Source organism: Clinocottus analis, unplaced genomic scaffold (assembly GCF_023055335.1).
Source record: "Clinocottus analis isolate CAN_PGR_092001 unplaced genomic scaffold, fCliAna1.0.p SCAF_2, whole genome shotgun sequence".
Taxonomy (NCBI): Eukaryota; Metazoa; Chordata; class Actinopteri; order Perciformes; family Cottidae; genus Clinocottus; species Clinocottus analis.
In genome coordinates, this window is record NW_027175931.1 from 1,647,996 (window position 1) to 1,675,717 (window position 27,722).

The 27,722-nt window shown below is 45.6% G+C and overlaps 1 protein-coding gene across 3 annotated transcripts in view; it reads left to right on the plus strand.

The window, feature by feature from the left end:
* Window positions 1-255: 255 nt before the first annotated feature.
* The window catches only part of LOC137790897 (unconventional myosin-Ic-like), a 41,326-nt gene continuing 13,859 nt past the window's right edge, over window positions 256-27,722 (plus strand). Inside the window, exons 1-5 of one of the 3 annotated variants that reach the window (XM_068585479.1) lie at window positions 256-375; window positions 521-786; window positions 25,927-26,082; window positions 26,205-26,320; window positions 27,662-27,722. The exon at window positions 27,662-27,722 is cut by the window's right edge and continues 138 nt beyond it. In XM_068585479.1, coding sequence (XP_068441580.1) covers window positions 697-786; window positions 25,927-26,082; window positions 26,205-26,320; window positions 27,662-27,722 — 423 coding nt within the window. In that variant the 5' untranslated portion in view covers window positions 256-375; window positions 521-696. Of the gene's footprint in view, window positions 376-520; window positions 787-4,503; window positions 4,754-18,889; window positions 18,977-25,926; window positions 26,083-26,204; window positions 26,321-27,661 lie in introns of those variants that run through there. The other 2 variants (XM_068585480.1, XM_068585482.1) reach the window with 2 other exon arrangements.

Below are 27,722 nucleotides of genomic sequence, written 5' to 3' on the forward strand. Positions count from 1 at the left end.
ACTTAAGGTCATAATAAATAGTTAATAATTTACAGTAATAAGCAGCAGTAAAAATGCAACATTGACCAAAGAAACCCAACAAATACATTAAAAAAATCCAGGCAAAAAAAAGAGTTTATGATCCACTGAAGTAGAATTCTTCTTTTGTTAATAATCCGGGATGTTAATCAAGTCACCAGCTAAGAACAACACACACACACACACACACACACACACACACACACACACACACACACACACACACACACACACATCCTCTCATGTGACGTCTCAGGGCTCGTATCCTCCTCCAGAGGAAACGTCCTCACTGCGGCTTCGCTCTGCAACAGGTAACGACTCCGATCCGAACCCGGAGAGTCGACCACAGAGAGTTCGGTAAGAACTTCACGGATACAATGTTTCTCTTTACGGGCGTGTGTGTGTGTGTGTGTGTGTGTGTGTGTGTGTGTGTGTGTGTGTGTGTGTGTGTGTGTGTGTGTGTGTGATCTGAATTCATGCTTTTCTTGCATCTTTTCTTTAGGCACATTCTCCTGAAATTAGGATTTTCTTTTTCCAACGGATATTTTTTTTGACAAACCAACTCGGACTCACTTTCAAGAAAAGAGACGAGGAGAAGGAGAGGAGAGAAGGAAAGGAGGAGAGAAGGAGAGAAGGCGAGGAGGAGAAGAGAGGGTGAGAAACAAAAAAGGGGGAACGATGATGGAGCTCAGGATCCAGCTGATCCCGACGGGAGAGATCATCCTCTCTCCGGGGAAGAACGGGGAGAACTACTGTCATGGCTGCAAGGTCAGTACACACACACACACACACACACACACACACACACACACACACACACACACCAGGTCACACTGACGTTAAAAAAAGTTCCAAAGTTGTGAGTTGAAATTAGTTATTTAAATTTAAATTTAAATCGGGATTTAAAGTTACATTTTAAAAGTTTGTGTTGTCAGTAAGTTTAAATAACTGAGAACTTTATCTTCATATCTCATGTTTAACTCTTTGAACAAGTTGTTGGGTTCTAATGAAACTTTATTGAACGTGATCGCATGGACAGAACGCTGCTGTTTGTTCACGTTGTGGGATTCTGGGAAACGTTGGAACTCCTTGATTTAAAGCTCCGAGCAGCTTTCCTCGTGTGTTGGTTCTGGCGCCCCCTGTGGACTGAAGTGGTAGAGCACCAGAGTTAAGATCTGGGACTAGTCCACGTGGACCGGTCTCTTCTGGAGTCTGAGCTGAAGGAGGTTCTGGTGAACCTGCATGACGTCATCTGGTTTCACCAGAACCTGACCCGGTGGCTCCGATGAGGATCTTTAAGAAGAACTCTAGAACCAGACCATCTTCTCTCTGAGGGGTTACAGAGGACCAGGACTACACTGAGACTATAGAGGACCAGGACTACACTGAGACTCTAGAGGACCAGGACTACACTGAGACTCTAGAGGACCAGGACTACACTGAGACTCTAGAGGACCAGGACTACACTGAGACTATAGAGGACCAGGACTACACTGAGACTATAGAGGACCAGGACTACACTGAGACTCTAGAGGACCAGGACTACACTGAGACTATAGAGTCCTCTCTATGGAGGACCATAGAGAGGACTCTATAGTCTCAGTGTAGAGGACTATATATATATATATATATATATATATATATATATATATATATATATATATATATATATATATATATATATATATATATATATATATACATATATATATATTTACTTATTATATATATATTTATAATATATATATATTATATTATATATATATATATATATATATATATATATATATATATAATAAATAAATATATATATATATAAAGCATGTGCAGAGGAGGCTTTCTTTACATACTTCTGAAGGGAGGAGGGTTGCGATGAAGACGTCTCATATCTCACGTCTACGTGATGAAGACCATATCTCACGTCTACGTGATGAAGACCGTATCTCACGTCTACGTGATGAAGACCGTATCTCACGTCTGTAGGTGTCTCAGGAATGAAGGGAGTGGGGTTCTTCTAATCAACCCTCCCGTGGTGTCAGGTGCTGGTGGAAGGCTGACACGGTGAGGAGGTCACAGCCAGAGGAATGTGCTGCTTACTTCATGCTGGGCAGCGATGGGAGGAAACCACAGAGACGTCCCAGTACGCCCAGTACGCCCAGTACGCCCAGTACGCCCAGTACAGTGCACATTCCTCCAAGGTCATCATTCCTGTCAGGGTCACCGGGGGTTCACTGTAAAGTTCTGGTGAGTTCAGGAAGAACAAATGGAAAAGATTCAGCGTGGAGGAGTTCTGGCGACTGTTGAGATTCTTTTCCGTCCAGCAGAGTCTCTCTAAGGTTACCTCGTCAACAGGATGCAACCTGTGTGTGTGTGTGTGTGTGTGTGTGTGGGGGTGTGTGTGTGTGTGTGTGTGTGGGTGTGTGTGTGTGTGTGTGTGTGTGCGTGTGTGTGTGTGTGTGTGTGTGTGTGTGGGTGTGTGTGTCGCTTGCTTGAGGACTGAATCCATCGCTCCCCCCTCTGGCCGTGCAGAGTACTGCAGTCCAGCTGACCAGCCGGCTGAGGTCACCTTCACATGTTGCGCAACCCTGCAGTGATTTCTGAAAAGAAAGACAGTCTTTCCTTCTTTCTTTCTCTCTTTCTTCCTTCTTTCTTTCTTTCTTTCTTCCTTCCTTCCTTCCTTCTTTCTTTCTTTCCTTCCTTCCTTCTTTCCTTCTTTCTTCCTTCCTTCTTCCTTCCTTCTTCCTTCCTTCCTTCCTTCCTTCCTTCCTTTCTTTCCTGACATGCCTCATATCTCTCAGTGTCCTCCTCTATCGACCTCGGTCTCGTCCTAGAATCAGAGGTTTTCTGAAGGGACCCTGGTGCTGAGAGACACTCCCTCTTTAGTCCACAGGGGGCGCCAGAAACAACACGACAGTTCCTCGTTGTAACTTTAAAGTTGAGATATCCTTAGATTTATTATCTCTAAATACGAACTTTAAAAATTAAAAGAAATATAAAAAAGTCAATACAAATAATATATGTAATAAAAATACATATACATATGAATAAATAAATAGAGTAGATTCTCATGTTGTAAAATATAATTTAAAGAAAACATTACTGAACTGTAAGCTGAATAAAAATAAACAAACAACAATTTAAATTAATTTAAAATAGAGATTGAGGAGAATTACATGTATGAGTCAACACGCTAATGCTATCAAATAAATCCTTAATGAGATAAGATAAGATAAGATAAGATAAGATAAGATAAGATAAGGTAAGATAGTCCTTTATTAGTCCCTCTGTGGGGAAATGACAGTATTACAGCAGCCCTCATTTACAGATCAAGTAACATAAGTAAACAGTAGAACAGTAATAAAAACACAATTTAAAAATTAGACAGTAAAACACAAAAATAGAAATATACAAATGGAATAAAATAAATAGTAAAAATAAAAACGTGTATAAAGTGTAAAAGTATAAGTATTGCACCAAAAGCGTTCAGTGTTAAAGTGACATAACTCTGTGAAGTCTGGCGTCGTGAACACTGGAGAGAGACACAATGGTGGAAGTGAAAGTGCTCGGCGGCTGAAGGGCCCCGTGTCGGCCCTTTTAAGGAGCTCCTTCCTCTCCGTGGTGTCACCGGCGTGATGAAGCTGCAGTGGCAGCCTGCGCGTCGGTAGAGGGGACGAGCACTCTGTGCACCGCTTTTCTGCTTCTGAGCACTTTAAAGCCGCCGTGCCCGAGTTCAGCTGCGGTGTAAATATGCAGCAGAAGTACACTGGACGAGAAAAAAAAAGTACTTTTAACAGATAAATGAATTCTTAGCCGCAGCGCCAAACTCCATTCAAAAATCTCGTTATTTTAACGGCGTGTTACGCGCGTGCGCTCGCTGCCCCGCCACACAGCAACAGCAGCATAAAGGTGAAGGTGAAGGTTTGTTATTAAAATAAACAATGCCGAGGGATGCCGATTTTCTTCCCCTGGATTATAATGATGAATAGTGGGTCCGCTAGTGTGCCTGTTTGGCGGATTAGTATGAAAAATAAAAATGTCTACATTTTCGAATGCAGTTTGGCTGCGATATGAAAAGGTGTGTATTATACCAGTCAGGTCGATTCATAACCATGTAATACTTACTTAAAGTATGTGTGAATGATGGGGGAGCAATGCTGCGTTTACTGCCCGTTGGACAAATGGAAGATAAGAAAGTGTTTGCGGAGACAAGAATGACGACATATGCTTGGACTCAAATGAAGTGTATCACTCATGCACGAGCTGATTTGTGTGTGTGCGTGTGTTAGTGGTGGTGAACTTCCTGGTGTAACTGGGCTTCGCTGCCCTTGAGTGAAAGAGAAGGAACCACTCCCACCGGGGTGTAGAGAGCACTCTTTTATTTTCTCCACATTTTCATCTGTCGTTTCCTCATTTCATTCACCTCATCGGGAGGTGACGCGCTGCGCCCGGAGAGAGAGCCGCAGTCCCGGGGAAACTACCAAGTTCTCGCGGGGTGAGCCCACGGTGGGAGCGCTGGTGTGGAGAACTGGGAGTGGTGGGAGAGGCACGCAGCCACGCACTCACTCACTCACCCACTCACGCACGCGCGCACGTTGCCTCCCTTGCAGACAGAAAGTGACGGACTGACATTCACGGCGGAGGTATCTGAACCCAAAACACCTCGAGCCGCGCAGCCGGGGGACGAGAACCAGCAACCAGCAGCTCCACCTCCACTGGGTTTTATTTATTCTACAAGGTACGTTTCATTCTAACTGTCACTAAGAAAGTGTTTAGTTTGAAGTGGTGGCGTTTATCTTTTTTTTGGGAAGGGAAACAAAGCGGCGTGCTTGAGCGAGTGGGTTGACGCGTGTACCGGGCGGAGGAAGACTCCGCGCCGAACTGCGTTGAAAAAAGTGCCAATTTAACGCCGAGTGGCCCGTTTGGAGACTCGTGAACCCGGAGAGACGTGCGGGGAGAGCCTGAGACGACGCGGCCGGGGCTCCTCTTCCGTTCCGCTTCTGTCTAACGTGTCGCTTTTGTGTTAACATCTGACAATATTTAGCTTAAAGTGTGTCGTTTTTTTTTTAAATGTTTGAACTCCAGCCCGCACTTCCTTCTCACGCCACCGAGGTGTGGACTTGTGAAACGCGATATCTTTCTGCGTGGAGCTGTGAGGAGAAGACAAACTTTACTTTGAGTTTGAATGAAGTTTCTTGAGTTTCTGCTTCGCGCGACAGCGGCGCGTTTTGCTTTGAAGTTTTTTCTTTTTTCTTGAGCCACGTACCGAGCTGGAGCTCAGCCTCCACTACTGCAAATCCTCCAGGTTGGGTTCGTCTTTTAATAGCCGCCAGACAGACAGATTAACGCAGCAGCAGCAGCCCGACAGGACCCGGCTGCTGCTGCGACGCTACGACCGTGTTATGCACGCGGGTCACGACCAGCGACATGGAGCCGCCATGAGGAGAACCTCCACCTCCACCAGCCAAGAACACCAGCTGCTTGTTTGCTTCTATATCAGCCTCTGGGGTGAGAACGTGTCTGTTTTTTAAGCAGGTCAACATGCCCACCTGTTTACAATGTGTGTACACCAAACAGAGGGGAGCACCTGCTCACGCTCAGTAAACACCAAGAAATCTGATTTGATGGCCTGAAAATCAACATCCAATATGTTGGATTGGTAATTAGGATGTCATCTTACATCCTGGTGTGTTCCTTTACTGATGGGGGTGAGGGTGGAGGGGTGAGGGGGGGTCAAACTGCTTGTGGAGCAGCTGACCTGTCGCCTCAGGGTCACCTGGAGGGCAGGGCCTCCCAGCCCCCAGCGAGCCGCCTGCAGCCGTGTCGTCACTTCATCCTCCCGGAGATTATCGCGGCCTGTTGTTGAGTTATTACCTTGTGTTGTAAAACGTCCGACGGTGTCTCTATTGAGAGGACGGCGTGCACGGTGCGGGGTAGTTCAGCGTGCACGCTCTGCAGCGTTATGCAACACGTCAATACACTTTTTTTTCTTCGTCTTCTTTCCAGAGCAGCTCCGGCTCCGCGCTGGGATTTCTTGCAGCTGGATAGTTTCAGTTGGACTGAAGTGGCTCAGAGTCTTTATTATGTGTTCCTCCCTCAGTGCTTTTCGCCTCAAACCCTTTTTTTTAGCGGGTTGTGTTTCTGGCTGCCGGCTGTGCGTTGTGGTGACACTGCTGCTGGTTTACTTCAGTCTGCAGTTGGATTGACCCCAGAGGTCCACCTGCCTCTCCCTGGTGGGGATTTCCCCCCTTTTGCCGCCGGGTACCTGCGTAAAAGATATCGCCACGAGTGAGCGTCGTGGCCGCTCATAAGTGACGAGCGCCTCGTTGTTTCACGGTATAAAATACAGGATTTATTATTAAAACAAATGGAAGTCCACTCCAAAAAGAACTTCAAGATTTCTAAGCAGTTTTTTAAATGACAATACCGTGAATCACAATCCTGAGGGAACCGGTGACTCAGTGCCCCCACCCCGCCCCCGCCCACATTGTTATGGTTGTTGGTACATTCCTTTATGCCAAACTCCTTATCTTCATGATTCCACATCTCGCAGAGTAAAACCAGTGAAACACATTGAGGGGAGAAACTGAACGAGTGCTTTCTGTTGGGTGGATGCTGCCACGGCGGTGAAGGTTTTCCTGGTCGGCGACCTGAGTGTCCGTCAGACCTTTACCTTTAAAACACTCTCCCACCAATGCACATGAACTGCGCTCCAGGAAATGGGGATTGGACCCAAGGGGGTGGATATTTGAGGTGTTATCACCGTACGACATTATCACGACCAGCGGCTTCTTAACTACAGCTCTCATGCTAATAAAACACCTTTTGGGAAAGATTAGGACCTGAAATCACAACACAGCAAAGCATCAGCACGTTAGGAAGGAGTTTCAGTCGTTCGGTTATAAAACTAATGGGTATTGAAATGTTCAGCAGCGTCTGGATGTGCCGTATGAAGCGGTTTGAGAAATGAATAAGAATAAATGAATAAAATGAATAATGGAGCTAAATGTGAATACCTTCTAGTTTCTCCTCTGACAGCGAACTGAATATTTTTAAGTCGCGGGCAAAGCGAGACGCTTTGAATACGTCGTCTCTGGTTTTCGGGAGACGCCGATCGGCCACTTTCGTCCTTTTTTCGACCCAAACCACTAATGGATGAAGTCGAGGAAATAATCAACGAACTATTTGACACTGAAAATAAACTTTACTTCCAAAAAGAGAGCGAGAGATTGAACAGATAGAGTCGGCGTCAAGATGGTCTTCCTGATTGAAACTTAACTCCCTCAAACTGTTGAACTTTTCCTTGACGCCGCCTCGTGCTTTAACTCGCTAACGGGGCTGGAACCCACGACTGAACTCAAAGTGTGCGTTCAGTCGTGGCTTCTCTCAGCCGGACGCGCTCCAGTTCAACAGCCCGGGCGTGAAGGTGCAGCGGCGGCGGCGGCGGCGGCTCTGCGAGGCGCCGCTCTGATAACGTTGAGCACAGATATCACACGAGACGAAGAAGCCCGGAGCGCCGCCGATAAGCTTCTGGTGCAACAGCAGCTCTCGCTCGCTCAAAGTGCAGCCGTGGCCTTTGCGCTCGCTCCTCAAGCGAGGGGGCAAATATCCGGTTATACGCCGACGATGACGCTGTACTTCTTCACGCCCGATTGAATGTTTCACAGAGTGACACGAGATATATTCTTACTGTCATGTATTGAACTTGTAGCTCTTTCAGACAGTAACACAACGAGGACGCACACCTAACGCAGATTTCACAACATTTCCTCCTTGTGTTCATAATCTTTAGTGCCTCTTGTACGAGTTGGACCCCGAGAGAGTTTGACATGTCTCAGTTAATGATTACGCTCCCAGAGCGTCAGACCTCGGCTCTGGATGCTCCTCTGCCGCTCGTCAGGAGGATTTCACAACATTCCTCCCACGGCCGGCTGCGTGTGGTCGTCGGGCAACTCTCCATCAGGAGGGCTGGTGGAACGAAACGGGCTCGTGTCGGATATTTACCCCAAAGATCAAAGAGGGCGAGAGGAAGGAGGGAGGAAGGGGGAGAGAGGAAGAGGAGGGAGGAGACAGTGTGTGGGAAGTTGAGTCAGACATGGAGATGGGAATGTGGGAATGTTATTGATCCCGCCTTTTATCAGACAGACAGCCAGAGACACGAGGAGATGCAGGTTCATGAGCTCACTCTCCTTCAAAGCTCCTTTATTCTCACGTTTTCTGCGGCTTCTGAATCGTGAACGCAGAACATTCACGACCTGCTCCCGTGTTTCAGGGCTCCGTTTCATAAATATTAAGGATGGATGCCACTCGATCGCGTCTTTAAAGACCTAAAAATTACATTTGAAACATTGTGATCATCGGTTTCACGATGCAGAGTTTACTTTGCTGTGTTCAAGGCGAATTAAAAACATAAAGATGGTAATCAAGCTGTCAAATTTGCCGTCGGTATTTATTTTTTTCACGGACACCATGCAGTCTGCAGCTTTAGATTATCCTACGTTTTATTCATGAGTTTGAATGCCGCACCGCCACAAAAACAACACGACAACTGTGATTTTTTCATTTTTTTCGCATCATTTTGGTGTTTTGTGGCTGTTTTCATCCTAATTAAATAACATGAACCGTGTGTGTGTCCGTGGACACTTTGAGAACAGAGGATTATTTCCTGAGAGATGAAGTTTGACTGCGACGACGTTGGCGGACGCACAAGTTGAGGTGTCAGAATCGACTTTGTGACGCGTTGGTGTGCGTCTGTGTGTGTGTGTGTGTGTGTGTGTGTGTGTGTGTGTGTGTGTGTGTGTGTGCGTGGTATCTTAACGCCTCTGAATTTAGGATCCTGCCTGGTGTGTTAGAAGTTGTGCAGAAACACTTGGCACGAGTCAGCAGAGGGTGTAGCGGAGTGGAAACAGTGAGAGAATAAAGCGCCTGGAAGTGATTCAGACGACGTGTTACCTGTGTGTGTGTGTGTGTGTGTGTGTGTGTGTGTGTGTGTGTGTGTGTATGACTCACAGTCTGTGTGCCTGCTTAGTTTTAGCGCTGTGCTGTGGGCAGCTGCTTGAGCTTTTCCATGTGTTTCTTCTTTTCCCCACATCCCGGAGCTCCGCCCTGCTGGGAATAAACGTTACGAGTGACTGAACTGCAGAAGAAGAGAAAACCAGGGGCGACTCCTCCGGTTGTATAGAAGTCTATGCTTCATGTGTTAAAGCTGCATTCTCTCTCCTGACCACCAGGGGGCGACTCCTCCGGTTGTATAGAAATCTATGCTTCATGTGTTAAAGCTGCATTCTCTCTCCTGACCACCAGGGGGCGACTCCTCTGGTTGTATAGAAGTCTATGCTTCATGTGTTAAAGCTGCATTCTCTCTCCTGACCACCAGGAGGCGACTCCTCTGGTTGTATAGAAGTCTATGCTTCATGTGTTAAAGCTGCATTCTCTCTCCTGACCACCAGGGGGCGACTCCTCTGGTTGTATAGAAGTCCATGCTTCATGTGTTGAAGCTGCATTCTCTCTCCTGACCACCAGGGGGCGACTCCTCTGGTTGTATAGAAGTCTATGCTTCATGTGTTAAAGCTGCATTCTCTCTCCTGACCACCAGGGGGCGACTCCTCTGGTTGTATAGAAGTCTATGCTTCATGTGTTAAAGCTGGATTCTCTCTCCTGACCACCAGGGGGCGACTCCTCTGGTTGTATAGAAGTCTATGCTTCATGTGTTAAAGCTGCATTCTCTCTCCTGACCACCCGGGGGCGACTCCTCTGGTTGTATAGAAGTCTGTGCTTCATGTTCATTGACTCCTGTAAACTCTGGGTGACGTTGCTGCTCATTCATTCACGTTTACTTTTCACCGGTTGACTCACTTCCTCGTCCGCTTCCATTCCTTTCGCTCTCGTCAGCTCGGGGCTGCAGACGTCTTGTAATCCGGCGTCGGTGCTTTTTAAGTCCTCGACCGCACGTTCGTTCCAACAATAACTCTGGAGCAGTCGCAGACTACAGGTGTTTATTTGAGCGTTAACGATGGCGGGTGTGTTCCTGTGGGCGGTCTGAGGGATAAAAACCTGTGTAAACTGTGTGTAATACTCCAAATACACACCTATGACCCCAGTAAATGTACCTTTGAGTGGCAGGTAGAGTTGTACTTGACCCTCTTAACCCTTTTTCTCTCTGTATTGTGTTTCACTGCAATGTGTAAAACACGTCTTCAGTGCAGAATAACAGAATAATCGTAAATCATAAATAACACGACGCAATAATCTATTTTTAGAATGAAGTTTTTTAAATGTTAAGGTGTGAGCCGCTTGTCCCGCATGATGCCTTCAAGTGTCGTCGGAAAGATGAGAATCCAACAGTGATGTGCAAGTGTGTTGAAACAAGGTGTGTGTGTGTGTGTGTGTGTTGAAACAAGGGTGTGTGTGTTTGCATTGGATTGGTTCGCGGCTCATTGGAGCATTTTTAAGCTCCTCCCACTCGAGCAGAATTCAACAGACGGAGATAAGGAGGAATGTCTGCCTGTCAGGAAAGCAAATATATATGAAGAGCGTTTATACGAAGTGGGCGTGGTCACTGTGACGTCACACACTGGTTAGTTGAAGCCTCGAGTCCGTCGCCATCTTTGTTTTTGACCCTTTGACACAAAACCCCAACATTTTAAACACCAGTGTGACTTTTCCTTTTGTTCTCAGAACAACGCAACGCGGCTGACGACAAACGTTCATTCATGTCTATTCCCAGAAGACATTAGTGTGTGTGTGTGTGTGTGTGTGTGTGTGTGTTTCCCACAGCCTTGAGTACGAGCCAGCGTCCTCGGTTCCAACTACAAAAGTTTCCTCTCTCACTTTTTACCTTTTCTTTTTTTAACCTTTAACTGAATCTCTGCGTGGAGTTTTGGATGAAGGCGGCAGAGAAGGAGCGACGTGAGGAGGAGTGAGAGGGTGGAGTGGGAGGCAGGAGGTGGGAAACGGTGTATAAATAACCCGTTATGTGTGGAGAAGAGGAGGAGGAGGAGGAGGAGGAGGAGGAGGAGGAGGAGGAGGAAGAAGAGAAGAAGAACATGTGGTGTGAAAGCAGCAGAAAGCAAACAGCTGATGTTCAGATAACTGAAGAGCCGGCGCGCCGATACCGGCCCTGTGAGACGGATACGAGTCTGCACTCATTTCCATACGCATTACCTGTGTGTGTGTGCGTGTGTGCGTGTGTGTGTGTGTGTGTGTTGAGGGATGCAAAGCAGGTTAACACCCCAGACTCCAGGGCGAGCCTCGATGTGCGTTACTTGTCGCAGGACTTGATTTGTGTGTTTTTAATGCTGTTGCACGGTTTCAGTCTCCTCCACTGTTTCAATGGATTCCTGTGGAATTTAGTTCTCCGACATTCATGCTCCCCAGAGGTTGAATCCCACTAGATTTAAGTGAGTCCCCTGGCGTTACGTCCAGCGCCATCAGCAGGTTCGCTTTAGTGGCTTTGAGTGAAAATATCTCGGGCTCTACTGGACAGAGTCCCCAAAGTGAATGCTGCTCGGGTTCATGGTGCTCAGAGGATGAACCCTGAAGACAATGGTGATCTCTTAAGTCGACCTCTAGCGCCATCAGCAGGTTCGCTTTAGTGGCTTTGAGTGAAAATATCTCAGCATTTGTTTGAGGGATTCCCACAAAATTGGGTGCACAGGTTCATGGTGCTCAGAGGATGAACCTGTGTGTGTCGGGGGAACCCAGAGGTCGTCCCAGAGGTCGTCCCAGAGGTCGTCCCAGAGGTCGTCCTGTTGTTTTCCTGATTTAATGTATCTTCATCCTGCACAGCTGCGAGCCGCTTTGCTCCTCAACAAACGCACAACATCTCAGTGTCTGACATTCCACAACGGCCACGCCCAACTCACCCTGTCAAGCACTGAGACCGAGGTGTGTGTGAGGGAGAGTGTGTGTGTGTGTGTGAGAGAGAGAGAGTGTGTGTGTGTGTTTGAGAGAGAGAGTGTGTGTGTGTGTGTGAGAGAGAGAGTGTGTGTGGCAGGAAATCTTCTCCCATTTTAAAGAGTTGAACAACTCTTCTTTTCAGGTGACTTTCTTCAGTTGAATTTAATAAATATTGTTTTTTGCTAAAACACACACACACACACACACACACACACACACACACACACACACACACACACTGTATCTTCTCTCGAAGGGAGAATTTCATATTTCAACCATTTGTCTCTCCGTGTATGTTTGTTTTGTTATATTTTACATTTTTAAACTCATACACTCTTCATGAAGTTGTGTTTTGTTACTTTAATTCTTCTACACACAGTTGTTGTTGTTTTTAAGTACTTCAAATCTAATTTAAAACTCATTACAGTTATGTTATTTATCTGGAAACACTATCAATAAAGTTTAGAGAAAAAAAGACTTGAATAATAAGTCAGTGTAAATATTATAAAACATAACTTTCCTTTTTTTTAGAGCCATAGATGTAAAGACATCATCTCAAGCTCCTTTACTCTCCTTCCTCCGGCTCGACGGCCGAACGTCACACTTCCTTTCACTCCTTTCCTTCCTTCCTTTCCCTGTCATCCTCTCATCCTCTCTTCCTCTCATCCTCTCATCCTCTCTTCCTCTCTTCCTCTCATCCTCTCATCCTCTCATCCTCTCTTCCTCTCATCCTCTCATCCTCTCTTCCTCTCTTCCTCTCATCCTCTCTTCCTCTCATCCTCTCATCCTCTCTTCCTCTCATCCTCTCTTCCTCTCTTCCTCTCATCCTCTCTTCCTCTCTTCCTCTCATCCTCTCATCCTCTCTTCCTCTCATCCTCTCTTCCTCTCATCCTCTCATCCTCTCTTCCTCTCTTCCTCTCTTCCTCTCATCCTCTCATCCTCTCTTCCTCTCATCCTCTCATCCTCTCTTCCTCTCTTCCTCTCATCCTCTCATCCTCTCATCCTCTCTTCCTCTCTTCCTCTCTTCCTCCTGTATCTTCTCTCAGTCCTTTAACGATTAAAGAAGGGAAGCCGGTGAGAGGGAGGAGAGAACCGGCTCTCTTCAATACTGAGTCAATGTTTGTTTAGTCTCAGCTGGTTCGTCTCTAATCAGCAGAGAGGAAGGAAGCGCTGGGAGTAAACAGGAAATGTCCCCGTTTGGAAATGTTGCAACTTTGTTTGGAGATGTTGCAACTTTGTTTGGAGATGTTGCAACTTTGTTGCAGCTGTTTAATGGCCGACGATAAGTGAGCGTTGGATCCGTCTCGATAGCCGCTGAAACACTTCCTTGTTTACTGTCACGACCCAGAGGCCCTCCTCCTGTGCATGAAGCCGGAGACCTGGAGAAGAGGGGCGGAGACATGAAGGTAAACAGAGAAGAGTGAAGCATTCTGGGTAAAGAGAAAAGGGTGGGAATGCGCAGAACCTTCCCAATGTTATGAGTTCCTTCCCAGCAAGTCGTCACCTGCCCCGTCGAGGGGGAGAACCTGAGCTCCTTCTACCAGGCCTGTGTGTGTGTGTGTGTGTGTGTGTGTGTGTGTGTGTGTGTGTGTGTGTGTGTGAATTGAAGAAAAATAAAAAATGCCCAGTGTTTCTTTTTTATCAACTTAATTTCAAGCCTGCTGCTTTTGTCTCACATCCTCACATCTGTTCACAGTGGAAACATCTCACTGGACACACACACACACACACACACACACACACACACACACACACACACACACACACACACACACACACACACACACAGGAACAGCGCCGCGGGCCTCTGGGAACCCCCTCTGAGTAAATATAGTTGCTGTAAAATCTGGAAATGAGTCAATTTAAATCAAAGTGTTTAAAATAAATCCAGAACTCTGCAGAGACGATTGTGACGCCGACGTCCTCACACACACACACACACACACACACACACACACACACGCGTTGCTTTCAGAATAAAGGTTCAGTATGTTAATCTCCACGAGAGGTCTCGTCTGTTAAATAACTTCTTCTTCTTCTTCTTCTTCTTCTTCTTCTTCTTCTTCTTCTTCGTCTTCATCTTCGTCTTCCTCGCTCTCGTCTCTTCCTGACTCTTTCTTGCCGCCCACATGGCTCACATTCTTTCTCTCTGACATCACAGCCTCCCAGCTCTTGACATTTATTTCATTTCTTTCTTTTCTTATTCTCTTTTAGTCTCATTCTATGGAGGCCCATTCCCGCCACACAAACAAATAAAAAATTAGGACCAAAAAAATAATAAAAAAATTATTTAGGACCTAAAAAAAAAATAATAATAATTTTTCCGTTGCCTTTTTTCACGTCAACAAAAAAAAATGGTCCTAAACTTTAAAAAAAAAAAAAAAATTGTGCCCAATTTATTTATTTATTCTTTGGTCCTGCTTTAATGAGGCTCCGCCCCCTTTGCACTGAGCTGTAATGAGGCTCCGCCCCCTTTGCACTGAGCTGTAATGAGGCTCCGCCCCCTCGGGCCTGAGGTTTGAGATGATGCCGATGACACCATCATACACACACACACACACACACACAGTGTGTTTAATCAGGTCAGTATCTGCTACACGCGATGGATCGGGCGTGTCGGGTCAGCGCTTCACTAACGCTTCATGACAGACCAGCAGGTCCAACAGGAAGGGGCGGGGCTTCTCACAACCATCAGGTCAATACCATTATGGTACTGGTGGAGAAACTCTGGTTTTATGAAGCGTTGTGTGTGTGTGTGTGTGTGTGTGTGTGTGTGTGTGTGTGTGTGTGTGAGAGACACGCAGCAGCTGCAGTCGACGTCTCTTGTCGTTCCACTTTGATTCAGTAAATAATGAACGATGCGTTCAAAGACAACACGGAGGATTAGTGCGTTCCCAAGACTTATTTCTGGACGGGCGATGGAGGGTGAGTGGAAAACTTCTAAATATATATATATAAATATATATAAATATATATTTATATATATCCATGATGACTCTGGACAAACGCTGCTGGAGAGGAAGTGAGAGAGGAAAGAAGGATGTAGGAGGAGAGAGAGAGAGAAAGTCATGTTCCCATTTCTTTTTTCCCACGGAGTCGAGGTCACGCTTCTCTGGGATTTAAGCTTTTTTTCTTTCTTTATTTAAAGAACGAGACGTTCAACTTGTTGTTTCCCCCTAAAAGCAGAGGACGTCACCACAGAGCTTTTTATTCTGTGTTTATTTTACCGTCCCGACGCACATGAGGAGTCTTTAGCGAACCGGCAATCATTAACCCTTCGCTCCTGTCAGGACAACATGTCAACCACACAACTCAAAAGAAGGAAAGCTCCACACGGCAAACATGAAGCACTGTTTGTTTCCATGGTTTTATACCTGATGGTGCTTTCATGTGGCGCAGAGAGATAAGGGTTGTTATTCATATATGTACCTGACCACCAGGGGGCGACTCCTCTGGTTGTATAGAAGTCTCTGCTTCATGTGTTAAAGCTGCATTCTCTCTCCTGACCACCAGGGGGCGACTCCTCTGGTTGTATAGAAGTCTATGCTTCATGTGTTAAAGCTGCATTCTCTCTCCTGACCACCAGGGGGCGACTCCTCTGGTTGTATAGAAGTCTATGCTTCATGTGTTAAAGCTGCATTCTCTCTCCTGACCACCAGGGGGAGACTCCTCTGGTTGTATAGAAGTCTCTGCTTCATGTGTTAAAGCTGCATTCTCTCTCCTGACCACCAGGGGGCGACTCCTCTAGTTGTATAGAAGTCTATGCTTCATGTGTTAAAGCTGCATTCTCTCTCCTGACCACCAGGGGGCGACTCCTCTGGTTGTAAAGAAGTCTATGCTTCATGTGTTAAAGCTGCATTCTCTTTCCTGACCACCAGGGGGCGACTCCTCTGGTTGTATAGAAGTCTATGCTTCATGTGTTAAAGCTGCATTCTCTCTCCTGACCACCAGGGGGTGACTCCTCTGGTTGTATAGAAGTCTATGCTTCATGTGTTAAAGCTGCATTCTCTCTCCTGACCACCACGGGGCGACTCCTCTGGTTGTATAGAAGTCTTTGCCTCATGTGTTTTATTAGAGTTGAAGGACGGCGGGTAGTTGAAGGGTTAAAGTCTGACAGCTGAGTGAAGATACGGGTCAGATGCAGCCCCTCCTCCCTCCAACTCCGGCACAAATATGCTGCCTCAGCATGAGCCTGCAGAAACGCACACACACACAGACACACACAGACAGACACACACCTTTACAGTACACACAGTCGCCCGAAAGTCAGTTTAAACACGATACATTAGCGCAGATGAAAAAAAACAAAAGGGCCGAGTCGATGATATTGAGTGTTTTAACGACGGCTGTCCTCTGTCTGCTCTGTGTGTGTGTGTGTGTGTGTGTGTGTGTGTGTGTGTGTGTGTGTGACTGGAAAACATTACTGGGATTCCTGCAGCAGGGGCTCTGATTATACTGGTTCTGGGGTGAAGGGCATCGAACGTCCGACACAGACACGGTTATGTCCTGTACAGAGTCTGTCGTCTGCAGAGAGACGGAGGTATGTGGGAGGGTTTTGATGGAAAACAACAACAACAACCCTCTCTTTTTTCATTGAGTTTGCCTCAGAGCGAGGCGCCAGTAGAGGGCGCTGTGAAGCGTCGTTCCTCCTTGAGAGGTGGAAGTCCAGCTTGAAGACCTTGTCCCTGACCTCTGTGGTTTACTCTTCTGAAACAAGAGGAGATTGAACCCGTTCCTCCTCTTCTTCTTCTTCTTCTCCTCTCTGGAAGTGGACCTGAAGACGTGGACTCCAGCAGCAGCTCCACGTCTTCAGTGTTTATGAGGCGGATTCTGTCCCGTCAGCAGGAAGCAGGGCGGCGTCCTCCATAACGAGGCCTGTAAACGCTCTTTGAAGCCTCTTCCGCGTCGAGCGGAGCGGCCGAACAGGAACTCTTTCATGTCTGAGAGCTCCACGCCGCCGTCTGCCGCCGTGATCCTGATCCTGATCCTGATCCTGATCCATGTTCTCCCTGTTCTTTCAAATTACAACCGTACAAAACTAATAAAGTAGCGTGTGAAGGATAATTCTATTGTAATTGTCATATAACGCAACATATCTTTTCCTGAACCTGCGAAATGTACGATCTTTTCCTAAACCTAACTAAGAAATGTACGATCGTTTCCTAAACCTAACTAAGAAATGTACGATCTTTTCCTAAACCTAACTAAGAAATGTACGATCGTTTCTTAAACCTAAGAAATGTACGATCTTTTCTTAAACATAACCAAGTATTTTACGATCTTTTCCTAAACCTAAGAAATGTACGATCTTTTCCTAAACCTAAGAAATGTACGATCTTTTCCTAAACCTAAGAAATGTACGATCTTTTCCTAAACCTAAGAAATGTACGATCTTTTCCTAAACCTAAGAAATGTACGATCTTTTTCTAAACCTAAGAAATGTACGATCTTTTTCTAAACCTAACTAAGAAATGTACGATCGTTTCCTAAACCTATGTAATGTACGATCTTTTCTTAAACATAACCAAGTATTTTACGATCTTTTCCTAAACCTAAGAAATGTACGATCTTTTTCTAAACCTAAGAAATGTACGATCTTTTTCTAAACCTAAGAAATGTGCGATCTTTTCCTAAACCTAAGAAATGTACGATCTTTTCCTAAACCTAAGAAATGTACGATCTTTTCCTAAACCTAAGAAATGTACGATCTTTTCCTAAACCTAAGAAATGTACGATCTTTTCCTAAACCTAAGAAATGTACGATCTTTTTCTAAACCTAAGAAATGTACGATCTTTTCCTAAACCTAAGAAATGTACGATCTTTTCCTAAACCTAAGAAATGTACGATCTTTTTCTAAACCTAAGAAATGTACGATCTTTTTCTAAACCTAAGAAATGTGCGATCTTTTCTTAAACCTAACTAAGTATTTTACGATCTTTTCCTGAACCGTTAACTTCTCTAAACGAGTCGTCCTCTCTGTTCTCACAGCACACGATGCATGTAGCATGTCAGCTGCTGTTAGCGCTAACAAGCACATGCATTAGACTGAGGAGGCCTTTGATCTGTGTGTGTGTGTGTGTGTGTGTGTGTGTGTGTGTGTGTGTGTGTGTAACACTAGTCTGGAGTAATTACACTCTCTGTAATGATATCGGACTAATGATGATACGTGTGTGCGTGTGTGTGTGTGTGTGTGTGTGTGTGTGTGTGTGTGTGTGTGTGTGTGTGTGTGTGTGCTTGATGCAATAAGAGGCATTAAGAGCCGTACTTATGACGGTTGGACTCTTGGCTGCCGGTCTGGTTTTCTGCTTCAGCTTGTAAATCGTGGGGGATGAAGAAGAAGAGGAGGATGAAGAAGAGGAGGGAGAGGAAGAGAGGGATGAAGAAGAGGAGGGAGAGGAAGAGGGGGATGAAGAAGAGAAAACCGTCTCGGCTCAAATAGATGATTATTTATTGTCTTGAGCTGCATTTACTACTTGAAAGTTTCCCCCTGTTTTCACCCCACATGAGCACGCACTACTTTCTCTCTCCATGGGGGGTTCGAGCCAGATGTGTGTGTGTGTGTGTGTGTGTGTGCATATGGAGACGTGTTGGCTCTCTTTGACCCTCCCTTCTCAGAAGAGAAAGAGGGAAAATGAGAGGAGCGACGGTACTTTTTTTGTGCCTGTTGGTCCGAGGAGAGGAGGGAGGGATGGAGGGAGGATGGAGGGAAGTATGGAGGGAGAGGGGGTTGTTATGTGTCACCGAACACAGGGACCACTTCCTCTGGAAGGAGGGAGGAAGGAAGGGAGAAGAAGAGAAGTGGAGGGCGAGCGAGACAGAGCGAGGTGTGTGTGCAGCCGTAAGAGGAGAAGAGCGGCAGCTGCTCTCAGGACGGACCAGAGCTTCTAAAAACAAACTGAAGCTGAAGAGCGGCCGCGACCACGGCCGCCGGAGGCCACATTCTTCCAGTGTGTGTGTGTGTGTGTGCGTGTGTGTGTGTGTGTGTGTGTGTGTGTGACACACAAAATACCCCACCGTCCAGAAAATCACTGGAGAGCCGGAGCCATGAAGTACAGACCTCTGGTGAGGAATCCAGCTCTCTTCACTTTTGCTGAAAAACGGGAATCGCTTTGCAGGTTTTGAGGAGACTGTTGCGTCATCGGGGGGCGTTCCAACACGTGACGGCGCGCCCTTGAACCTCAAGGACACACAGGTGAGGGAGAGGCAGGCGACGTCCAGATGCTTTCACCTGCGTCTCTCTCTCTCTCTCTTTCTCTTTCTCTCTCTCTCTCTTTCCTCCTCGACTTTATTCGTTGATGTCGTAACACTATTTTCGGAATTATTTTGTATCTGTTTGATGTCGTAGGAGGCGTGTCCTATCCTAGGAGGCGTGTCCCAGAAGGCGTGTCCTCGCACATCAGGTGTGCATTTTTCATTTGTTTCCTTCATGGTGGCGTTGTTGTGTAGCCGGCCGGCTCTAATTCACCCAAAAGGTTTCTGCACATGCACTCAGAAGGGTTTGATCAGCTGTTGGAGGGTGTGTGTAGTGTGTAGTGTGTAGTGTGTATTGTGTAGTGGGCAGTGTGTGGGTCAGATTCCTAGCTCAGTTGTCATTGCTGCCTGCCGGGCAGTAGGTGGTGTACGCTGGGACTCGGGCTCCCGGCTTCACTCTGAAGGAGTGAAGGAGCGCCTCATGGAGCACCGCTGGGGTCGGGTGAGTTTAGCTTAGCGACTCTTAGCATGTGCTTAGCTTAGCATTCGTGAAGGCGAGCCGCTCGTCTTAAAGCGACAGGCCGACGGACTCGTGTCGGTTTGTAGTTTGTTGTTAACAGTTAAACAAACCGAAGTGAAAGGAAATCTCTCTCTGAGTTGCCGCTTCTCGTTCGTATGACGTCGTACCAAAAAAAAGTTGCTCCTCCATTTTTGGTACGATTTTTTTTACCGAAAGTCCAGCGATCAATCCAACGGTCCCTTCAAAATAAAACGTCTGTCTTCACAGGAAGTCGGTGACGGGGATTATTTGGGAATATTTCTTGGTACCGTATGTCTCTGCAACCGCTGCTGAATTTACGGTACTTTTACGTTACAATAAGAAGAAGATCGCGAAATATTACGAATTTTAGGTGTTTTTTTTTATGTTTTCATTTTAAACTTGACATCTTCATTCTATTTTTTGTGGAAATTCAAGGGACAACCTGCTTTTAAGCAAAAATGTGCACAACTATGAGAAGTTTTACTATCAGTAGTTTTAGATTCAGGAGTTTCATATTTTGGGATATTGCTGCTTTTTAAAATAGACACTTTTCACTTTTGGCAAAGATCATTTGTACTCAAGATAGCAGCGTGTCAGAAGCATCTATATCTCTATCTATGGATGTATATGTGTGTGTGTATATATTTAGATGTAGATAGTACCATACAGCTGAGTCGTGGCTTGAGGGTGTCATGAACTGGAGCCCAACTGGTGAACTGGTCCCAGTCCGTCAGCTGCTGGTCGTGTTGTTTTGACCCACACGTCCTCAGTCTGAGGGCGTTTCCATCTAATCTGAATTATAGAAATAGTAAAAACAGTAAACGTTGGAAGAGGAAGGAGGGAGATGTCCGACTCTGTTTGTTTTTATCAAACCTGAAACCGGTTTCATTTGGATGAACAAACACGTTTCACTGTGAATCAGGATGATTCAAGTTGCATTTGGACTCGACGGCTTTAATTTATTACTTTGCTTCTTAAAAGCTTTCAGGGAATAAACTGTAGGGAGACGGCAGAGAGCTAATGGATCCAGACCTTTACACGTCTGAGTCTGAATGAACTTACTCACAGCCGGTGAACCTCTGTCTCTACTCTGCATTTATTGGTAAAATGGTTTCATTTCGTAGATTCTGAAACATGTTTTTAATATAACGAAACTTAATGGGATTCTCCACCAGTTCAGCCTTCAACGTACTAAAGAAATACTTCAATGTAGAAGAAGTGACGAGACAAAGCCGTAAACCAACAATAAACCAACAATAAACCAACAATAAACCAACAATGAACCAACAATGAACCAACAATGAACCAATGCTAATCGCTGACGGGTCTGTGTAAAGTTCAATGAAGTCGTAAATAAGATAAGCGATCAATGAGGGCTCCGTGTTGCTGCAACACAAAGAGACATAAAGGGTCAATTCTGTCCTTCAGGAGGAAACAAGGAGGGAATGCAGCTTTAACATGCAGCATGGACTTCTATACAACCAGAGGAGTCGCCCCCTGGTGGTCAGGAGAGAGAATGCAGCTTTAACACATGAAGCATAGACTTCTATACAACCAGAGGAGTCGCCCCCTGGTGGTCAGGAGAGAGAATGCAGCTTTAACACATGAAGCATAGACTTCTATACAACCAGAGGAGTCGCCCCCTGGTGGTCAGAGAGAGAATGCAGCTTTAACATGCAGCATAGACTTCTATACAACCAGAGGAGTCGCCCCCTGGTGGTCAGGAGAGAGAATGCAGCTTTAACATGCAGCATAGACTTCTATACAACCAGAGGAGTCGCCCCCTGGTGGTCAGGAGAGAGAATACAGCTTTAACACATGAAGCATAAACTTCTATACAACCAGAGGAGTCGCTCCCTGGTGGTCAGAGAGAGAATGCAGCTTTAACACATGAAGCATAGACTTCTATACAACCGAGGAGGCTTAGCCTGGCCTCTACACTTTCTCTCCGTTCTCTTAAGTTTTTTGTTTTTGAGTTGTAAACTTTAGATAAATAGGCGGCGGCACTTTTTATTGGAACCTTGCCCTCAGAAAACCTGTCAAAGTCCGACCTGTCGAGGTCTGAGCCGCCGCGCCTCCTCAGGCTCCGCCTTGTTTTCTGTCTCACAGGAGCTGAGGGGAAACATGACGGCATGTTCTGGAGGAACCGGGTGGGCGCGTACCCGACCGGGTGGAGGTCCGGCGTGCGGCGCTGCTCGCTGTGAAAGCGGTGTTTTGGGAAACAATGAAGTAATGGATGTAGAATGTATAGAGGAGGAAGACGAGGAAACGGGGCTCTGGTTTCTTTCCTCCCCCGGCGCCATAAGATTTGGAGGCATTTGTAACGCGCCACGAGCCATAAATCATCTCGAATGTAACTGTCAGATTTGCTGGTTTAACCCGGACCCAGATCCTTTTGGTCCAAACGCTCGCTGTCCTCTCCGCTGGGAGTCATGTGTTCCATAATGTTCCCAGCTGCAGCAACAGCTTCAGTCTCAATGAAGAGAAACGGGTGAGCTAGTTAGCATGTTAGCTCAAACTCATGAACAGATAAAAATATAAATCACCAGGAAACAAAACAAAAAAGTCTAAACAGCAGATTCACGGTTTGAGTGACGGGATAGAAGTGCAGTGACTGTTAACGAGGAATGTCACACACACACACACACACACACACACACACACACACACACACACACACACACAGCTGCAGCGTCTTTGCTTTCTGTGGAGGTGTGTGAAACACCAGGGTCACCAGAGCTCATGCAGGGTGAGAGAAACAAGTACAGACGAGTACTTACATCAAGAGAGTAGAGTCATTTATATAGACTTCTATACAACCAGAGGAGTCGCCCCCTGGTGGTCAGGAGAGAGAATGCAGCTTTAACACATGAAGCATAGACTTCTATACAACCAGAGGAGTCGCCCCCTGGTGGTCAGGAGAGAGAATGCAGCTTTAACACATGAAGCAGAGACTTCTATACAACCAGAGGAGTCGCCCCCTGGTGGTCAGGAGAGAGAATGCAGCTTTAACACATGAAGCAGAGACTTCTATACAACCAGAGGAGTCGCCCCCTGGTGGTCAGGAGAGAGGATGCAGCTTTAACACATGAAGCATAGACTTCTATACAACCAGAGGAGTCGCCCCCTGGTGGTCAGGAGAGAGAATGCAGCTTTAACACATGAAGCATAGACTTCTATACAACCAGAGGAGTCGCCCCCTGGTGGTCAGGAGAGAGAATGCAGCTTTAACACATGAAGCAGAGACTTTTATACAACCAGTCAGTTGCAGAGCAAACTGATAAATCCTGTAAAGCCTTGACGTTGCTGAGGAAGCGAGAGTGAGGTCACTTCTGTGTGTGTGTGTGTGTGTGTGTGTGTGTGTGTGTGTGTGTGTGTGTGTGTGTGTGTGTGTGTGTGTGTGTGTGTGTGTTTTCTGCATAAGTCAAAAGACGGGCGTTGAAGTGACTTAATGTGTTCGGTGTTGTGTGGAATTTCAGGGAGTACCGTTAACTTTTCAGTCCAGTTTAAAAGCAGGACTGGAGTCACGACCTCGCATCCATCACTCTCTCTCTCTCTCTCTCTCTCTCTCTCTCTCTCTCTCTCTCTCTCTCCATCACTCTCTCTCTCTCTCTCTCTCTCTTACACCTCCGTCCTCTCGTGTTTTTCCCTCCCGTCTCACCCGACGCTAATTAATATGTTCTCTCTCTCTCTCTCTCTCTCTCTCTGTCCCTGAAGTGCTCTCTCTCTCTCTCTCTCTCTCTCTCTGTCCCTGAAGTGCTCTCTCTCTCTCTCCATCACTCTCTCTTTCTCTCTCTCTCTCTCTCTCTCTCTCTCTCTCTCTCTCTCTCTCTCTCTCTCTACTGTCCTGCACAACAACAACAACACCTGCTGTACGTGGTGCTCTATCGGCTCAGAGTCAAAGTTATTTCATTAGTTCGTGTCCCCGGTCGGTGCAACATGGACGTGGCCGTGATCCGCAACCTCATGCGCAAAACCCGAGACACTATTTTAGAAAACGGCTTCCTGAGCGAAAGCGTGGACGAGCTCAAACCCGTAAGTGTTGCTGCTTAACTTCTTCTTCTTAAAGCGTGTTTTTAAGACCTGTACGTGCAACCTGGGCGGGTCTCGTTGGTTGAAGTGATACTTCCACCCCGACATCTGGGTTTGGTTCCATCGCTGTTCAGAAGATTTCGAAACTTTGAAAAAAAAAGTCATTTATTTTCTTGTAACGTGTTGAGTGAGTGTGAGCTCTCTGATGGGCTTCAGGCGGAGCGAATGATCTCTTTTGGTTGCTTTAACCTTTTGGAAACCCTGTTTTTCGGCCTTTTTCCTCCAAAATGTCCTCTCCAAACTAACAGTGTGTGTCTCTGCAGCCACTAGGGCTGTTGAATAATGTTGTGTTACAATAAGAGGAACACATGTGAGATGTTCAGATGTGTAAATATCAGTCTACATGTTTGAAGATGACACACAGAAGGAAATGAAAAAGGTTTCAGGTCCAACTCTAAAAAAATGACTTCCAGGATGATTATTAGTTTGAAATGATGCAAAGTCACAACTCTAACAAACCATAACACAACATGTGAACATTCAACACGTGAACTTTCTCTCTGTAAAGGTTGACTTTGATAAAATGAAGCAGAACAAAGTTACAGAGGGTTTAGAACAGAGAACATTCAGGTGAGGACCCAATGGACCCATTGGACCCAATGGACCCAATGGGTCCATTGGGTCCATTGGGTCCAATGGGTCCAATGGGTCCATTGGGTCCATTGGGTCCAATGGGTCCAATGGGTCCATTGGCATTATTTGAGTTTTCTCATGTACCAAACCATATATCTCACTTGTATATTACTTCTGGTGTTCAATACATTCAAATACTACAATTTGTTGTTTTTTTAAATATAAAGCAAGCTATGATTTACAGTGTTATGTAACAATGGCTCAGCCTTCCAGGGGATTGGTTTCTGAAAGGTTTTCAAGAAGACGGCAGCTGAGGACTTTGGTGCAGGAGAAACTGCAACTATTCATGCTTTCTGTCATCTTATCAAAAAACAACATTTGTGCTCTCGTTGCAGTTTATTTTATATCATTTTCTCATCCTCGTCTATTTAAAGATCTCTCAGAGAACCACCTTTTAAATTCTCATCATGACCGCGAACAGAAACCCTCATGACGTCTTCGGCCTCATTGTGAACCTTTCCCCTCGTCCCATAGAGCGCTTTGCAATAAATGGTCATAAGATAACAAAAGAACTGCTCGTTCTTTCAGGTAGAAACCTACAGTCTCGCTGCTATCAGGACACATGCTGACGGTTCAATGAGACGTCTGAATATAGCAGTAAAACACTAACTGATTAATCGTGAATACGTTTCCAACAGATGCTCCGGCAAAAACAAGGACGTCCCCTCTGGGCCCGGAAAAATTGTTATTGGCTGTGTTTTTATTGGTCGCTCCTCAGAGGTTTTAGTCCTCGGAGGCTGAGAGTTTACGTGTTTGTGTTTCTTTGACTTTCCTTGTGTAGACGAAACCGATCAATCCAGAAGACGATGCACGTCGATTGGTGATCATTTGTTAGTTCCAGTCCTGCTTACCTGCAAGAGTTTTCCTTCTTTTGACATCTCAGAGTCTGTGCGAGTTGAGCTTCAGTGTCTCACGATGCCTTCAGGGAACGTTCAGGGCTCATGGAAAAGTCCTGGAATTTCTAAACGGATATTTTCTGGGCCTGGAAAAGTCCTGGAAAAACGCTGAGTTATAAATAATGAATCTGCTTTTAAAAGAAAGAGGCTTAAAATATCAGCAGCATACATACAGGCATCTATATAAATGTTTATTCTTTTAATAAACTATTGTCTCTCATTCATTTGAGTCATTTAAGGTTTACTGTATGCTTTGAATCCTCATTGTTAGTTTAAATACTACATTTTATCACTTTTTACTGTTTACACACACATTTCACACAATGTTTGCTCATGGACATTTGGTTTAAAGAGTGGGAAAAATCATGAATATTTGGTTAAAAGTCTTAAATATTTGGTTAAAAGTCTTAAATATTTGGTTAAAAGTCATGAATATTTGCTTATAGTCATGAATAATTGGTTAAAAGTTATAGATATTTGGTTCAAAATCTTGAATATTTGGTTAAAAGTCTTGAATATTTGGTTAAAAGTCATGGATATTTGGTTAAAAGTCTTGAATATTTGGTTAAAGGTCATGAATATTTGGTTAAAGGTCATGGATATTTGGTTAAATTCATGGATATTTGGTAAAGTTCTAATGGGTTCCTCGGCTCCTGCAGGTGGTGGCCAGTGACGGCGTGCGGGCCATGATGGAGTCGGCCCTGACGGCCAGAGACCGGGTGGGCGTGCAGGACTTCGTGCTGCTGGAGAACTACACCAGCGAGGCGGCCTTCATCGAGAACCTGCGCAAGCGCTTCAAGGAGAACCTCATCTACGTGAGTTACACCGTGAATGAAGATCCTCGTGATGAGCCGAGCTGCATCGGACTCTCCCATCATGCACTGCTGTGTGAACACACACACTGTTGCAGCTAATATGTGTGTGTGTGTGTCTGCAGACATACATCGGCTCGGTGCTGGTGTCCGTGAACCCGTACAAAGACCTGGAGATCTACAACAAGAACCACATGGAGCGATACCGCGGAGTCAACTTCTACGAGGTGTCGCCGCACATGTGAGTACGCGACCTCTGCAGACGACCTCTGTGCACGACCTCTGTGCACGACCTCTGTGCACGACCTCTGTGGACGACCTCTGTGCACGACCCGTTATGTCATCGGTCGGCCTGTAGGACGACCTCACGGTGCGAGTGTTTGTTTGAAAGGTCGCCACAGGAAAGGGGAGGGAATCCCCTCCATGACGGGTCGGCTGCACAACAAAGCAGTGCATTGTGGGAAGTAGAAGTGGCGTCATCTCCCTCTGTGGTCGAACCTCCACGCTGCTGTTTGCCTCCTCTCTCTCTCTTTACTTTACCAAATGTTTTCTCCCTCTGAGAGGAAAGAAAGATGAGGAGGGAGGAAAGGAAGGAAGGAAGGAAGGAGGGGAAGAGGAAATAGGAGGGAGGAAACCAAAGGGAGGATGAGGGGGAGAAAAGTAAGCAAGCGATGGTACCAGGAAAGAGGGAATCCCTCTGACCTGAGCCTGAACCCCCCTCCCCAACATCACACACACGCACACACACACACACACACACACACACACACACACACACACACACACAAGCTGGTGGGTTTATCTTCCAGCTATTAGTCAGGTGTCAGAAATGCGTCAGGCCGGCTGAATCAACACGGCGGCGCTGACGGCGCTGACGAGGCGTTCAAGGTCTTCACGTGAAACACGAGATGCGTTCAGGTGTTGCGTTCTCACTTTTCAGAGAGACGTTGCTGTTTGGCGTATTTTATATATATATATATATATATATATATATATATATATATATATATATATATATATATATATATATATATAGACATATATGTGTGTAAATATATATATATATGTATATATATATATATATACATACATATATATATATATATATATATATATATATATACACATAAATATATATATACATTACAAAAAAGCATGTATATATTCGCATATATATAAAAAATATATATATATATAAAAAATGTATATTTGTACATAAAGATGTGTTTATATATATTTATATAAAAATAATATTTGATACATGTGTACATATATTTATATATAATGCCATCAAAAGACATTCTATATAAACTTTACATGCTCTGCTGCTTTTCTCTTCACGTTACCGCCACCTGCTGGTCAGTCCGGTACTGCGTCTGCGCGTGCAAATAAAACGCGACCAAGAGGCGAAAGCTCGCCATACGGTGCCTTCAGGGCCTGACGTAACAATATTATGAATTTCGCCTGATTTCACATAAAAGTCGTCACTGCATTAATTAAAGTTTCTTTGCTCCTCCGGTTGCTCCTCTGGTTGCTCCTCCGGTTGCTGCTCTGGTTGCCCGTCTGGTTGCTCGTCCCGCAGCTACGCGGTGGGCGACAACTCGTACCGCTCCATGCGGACGGAGAGGAAGGACCAGTGCATC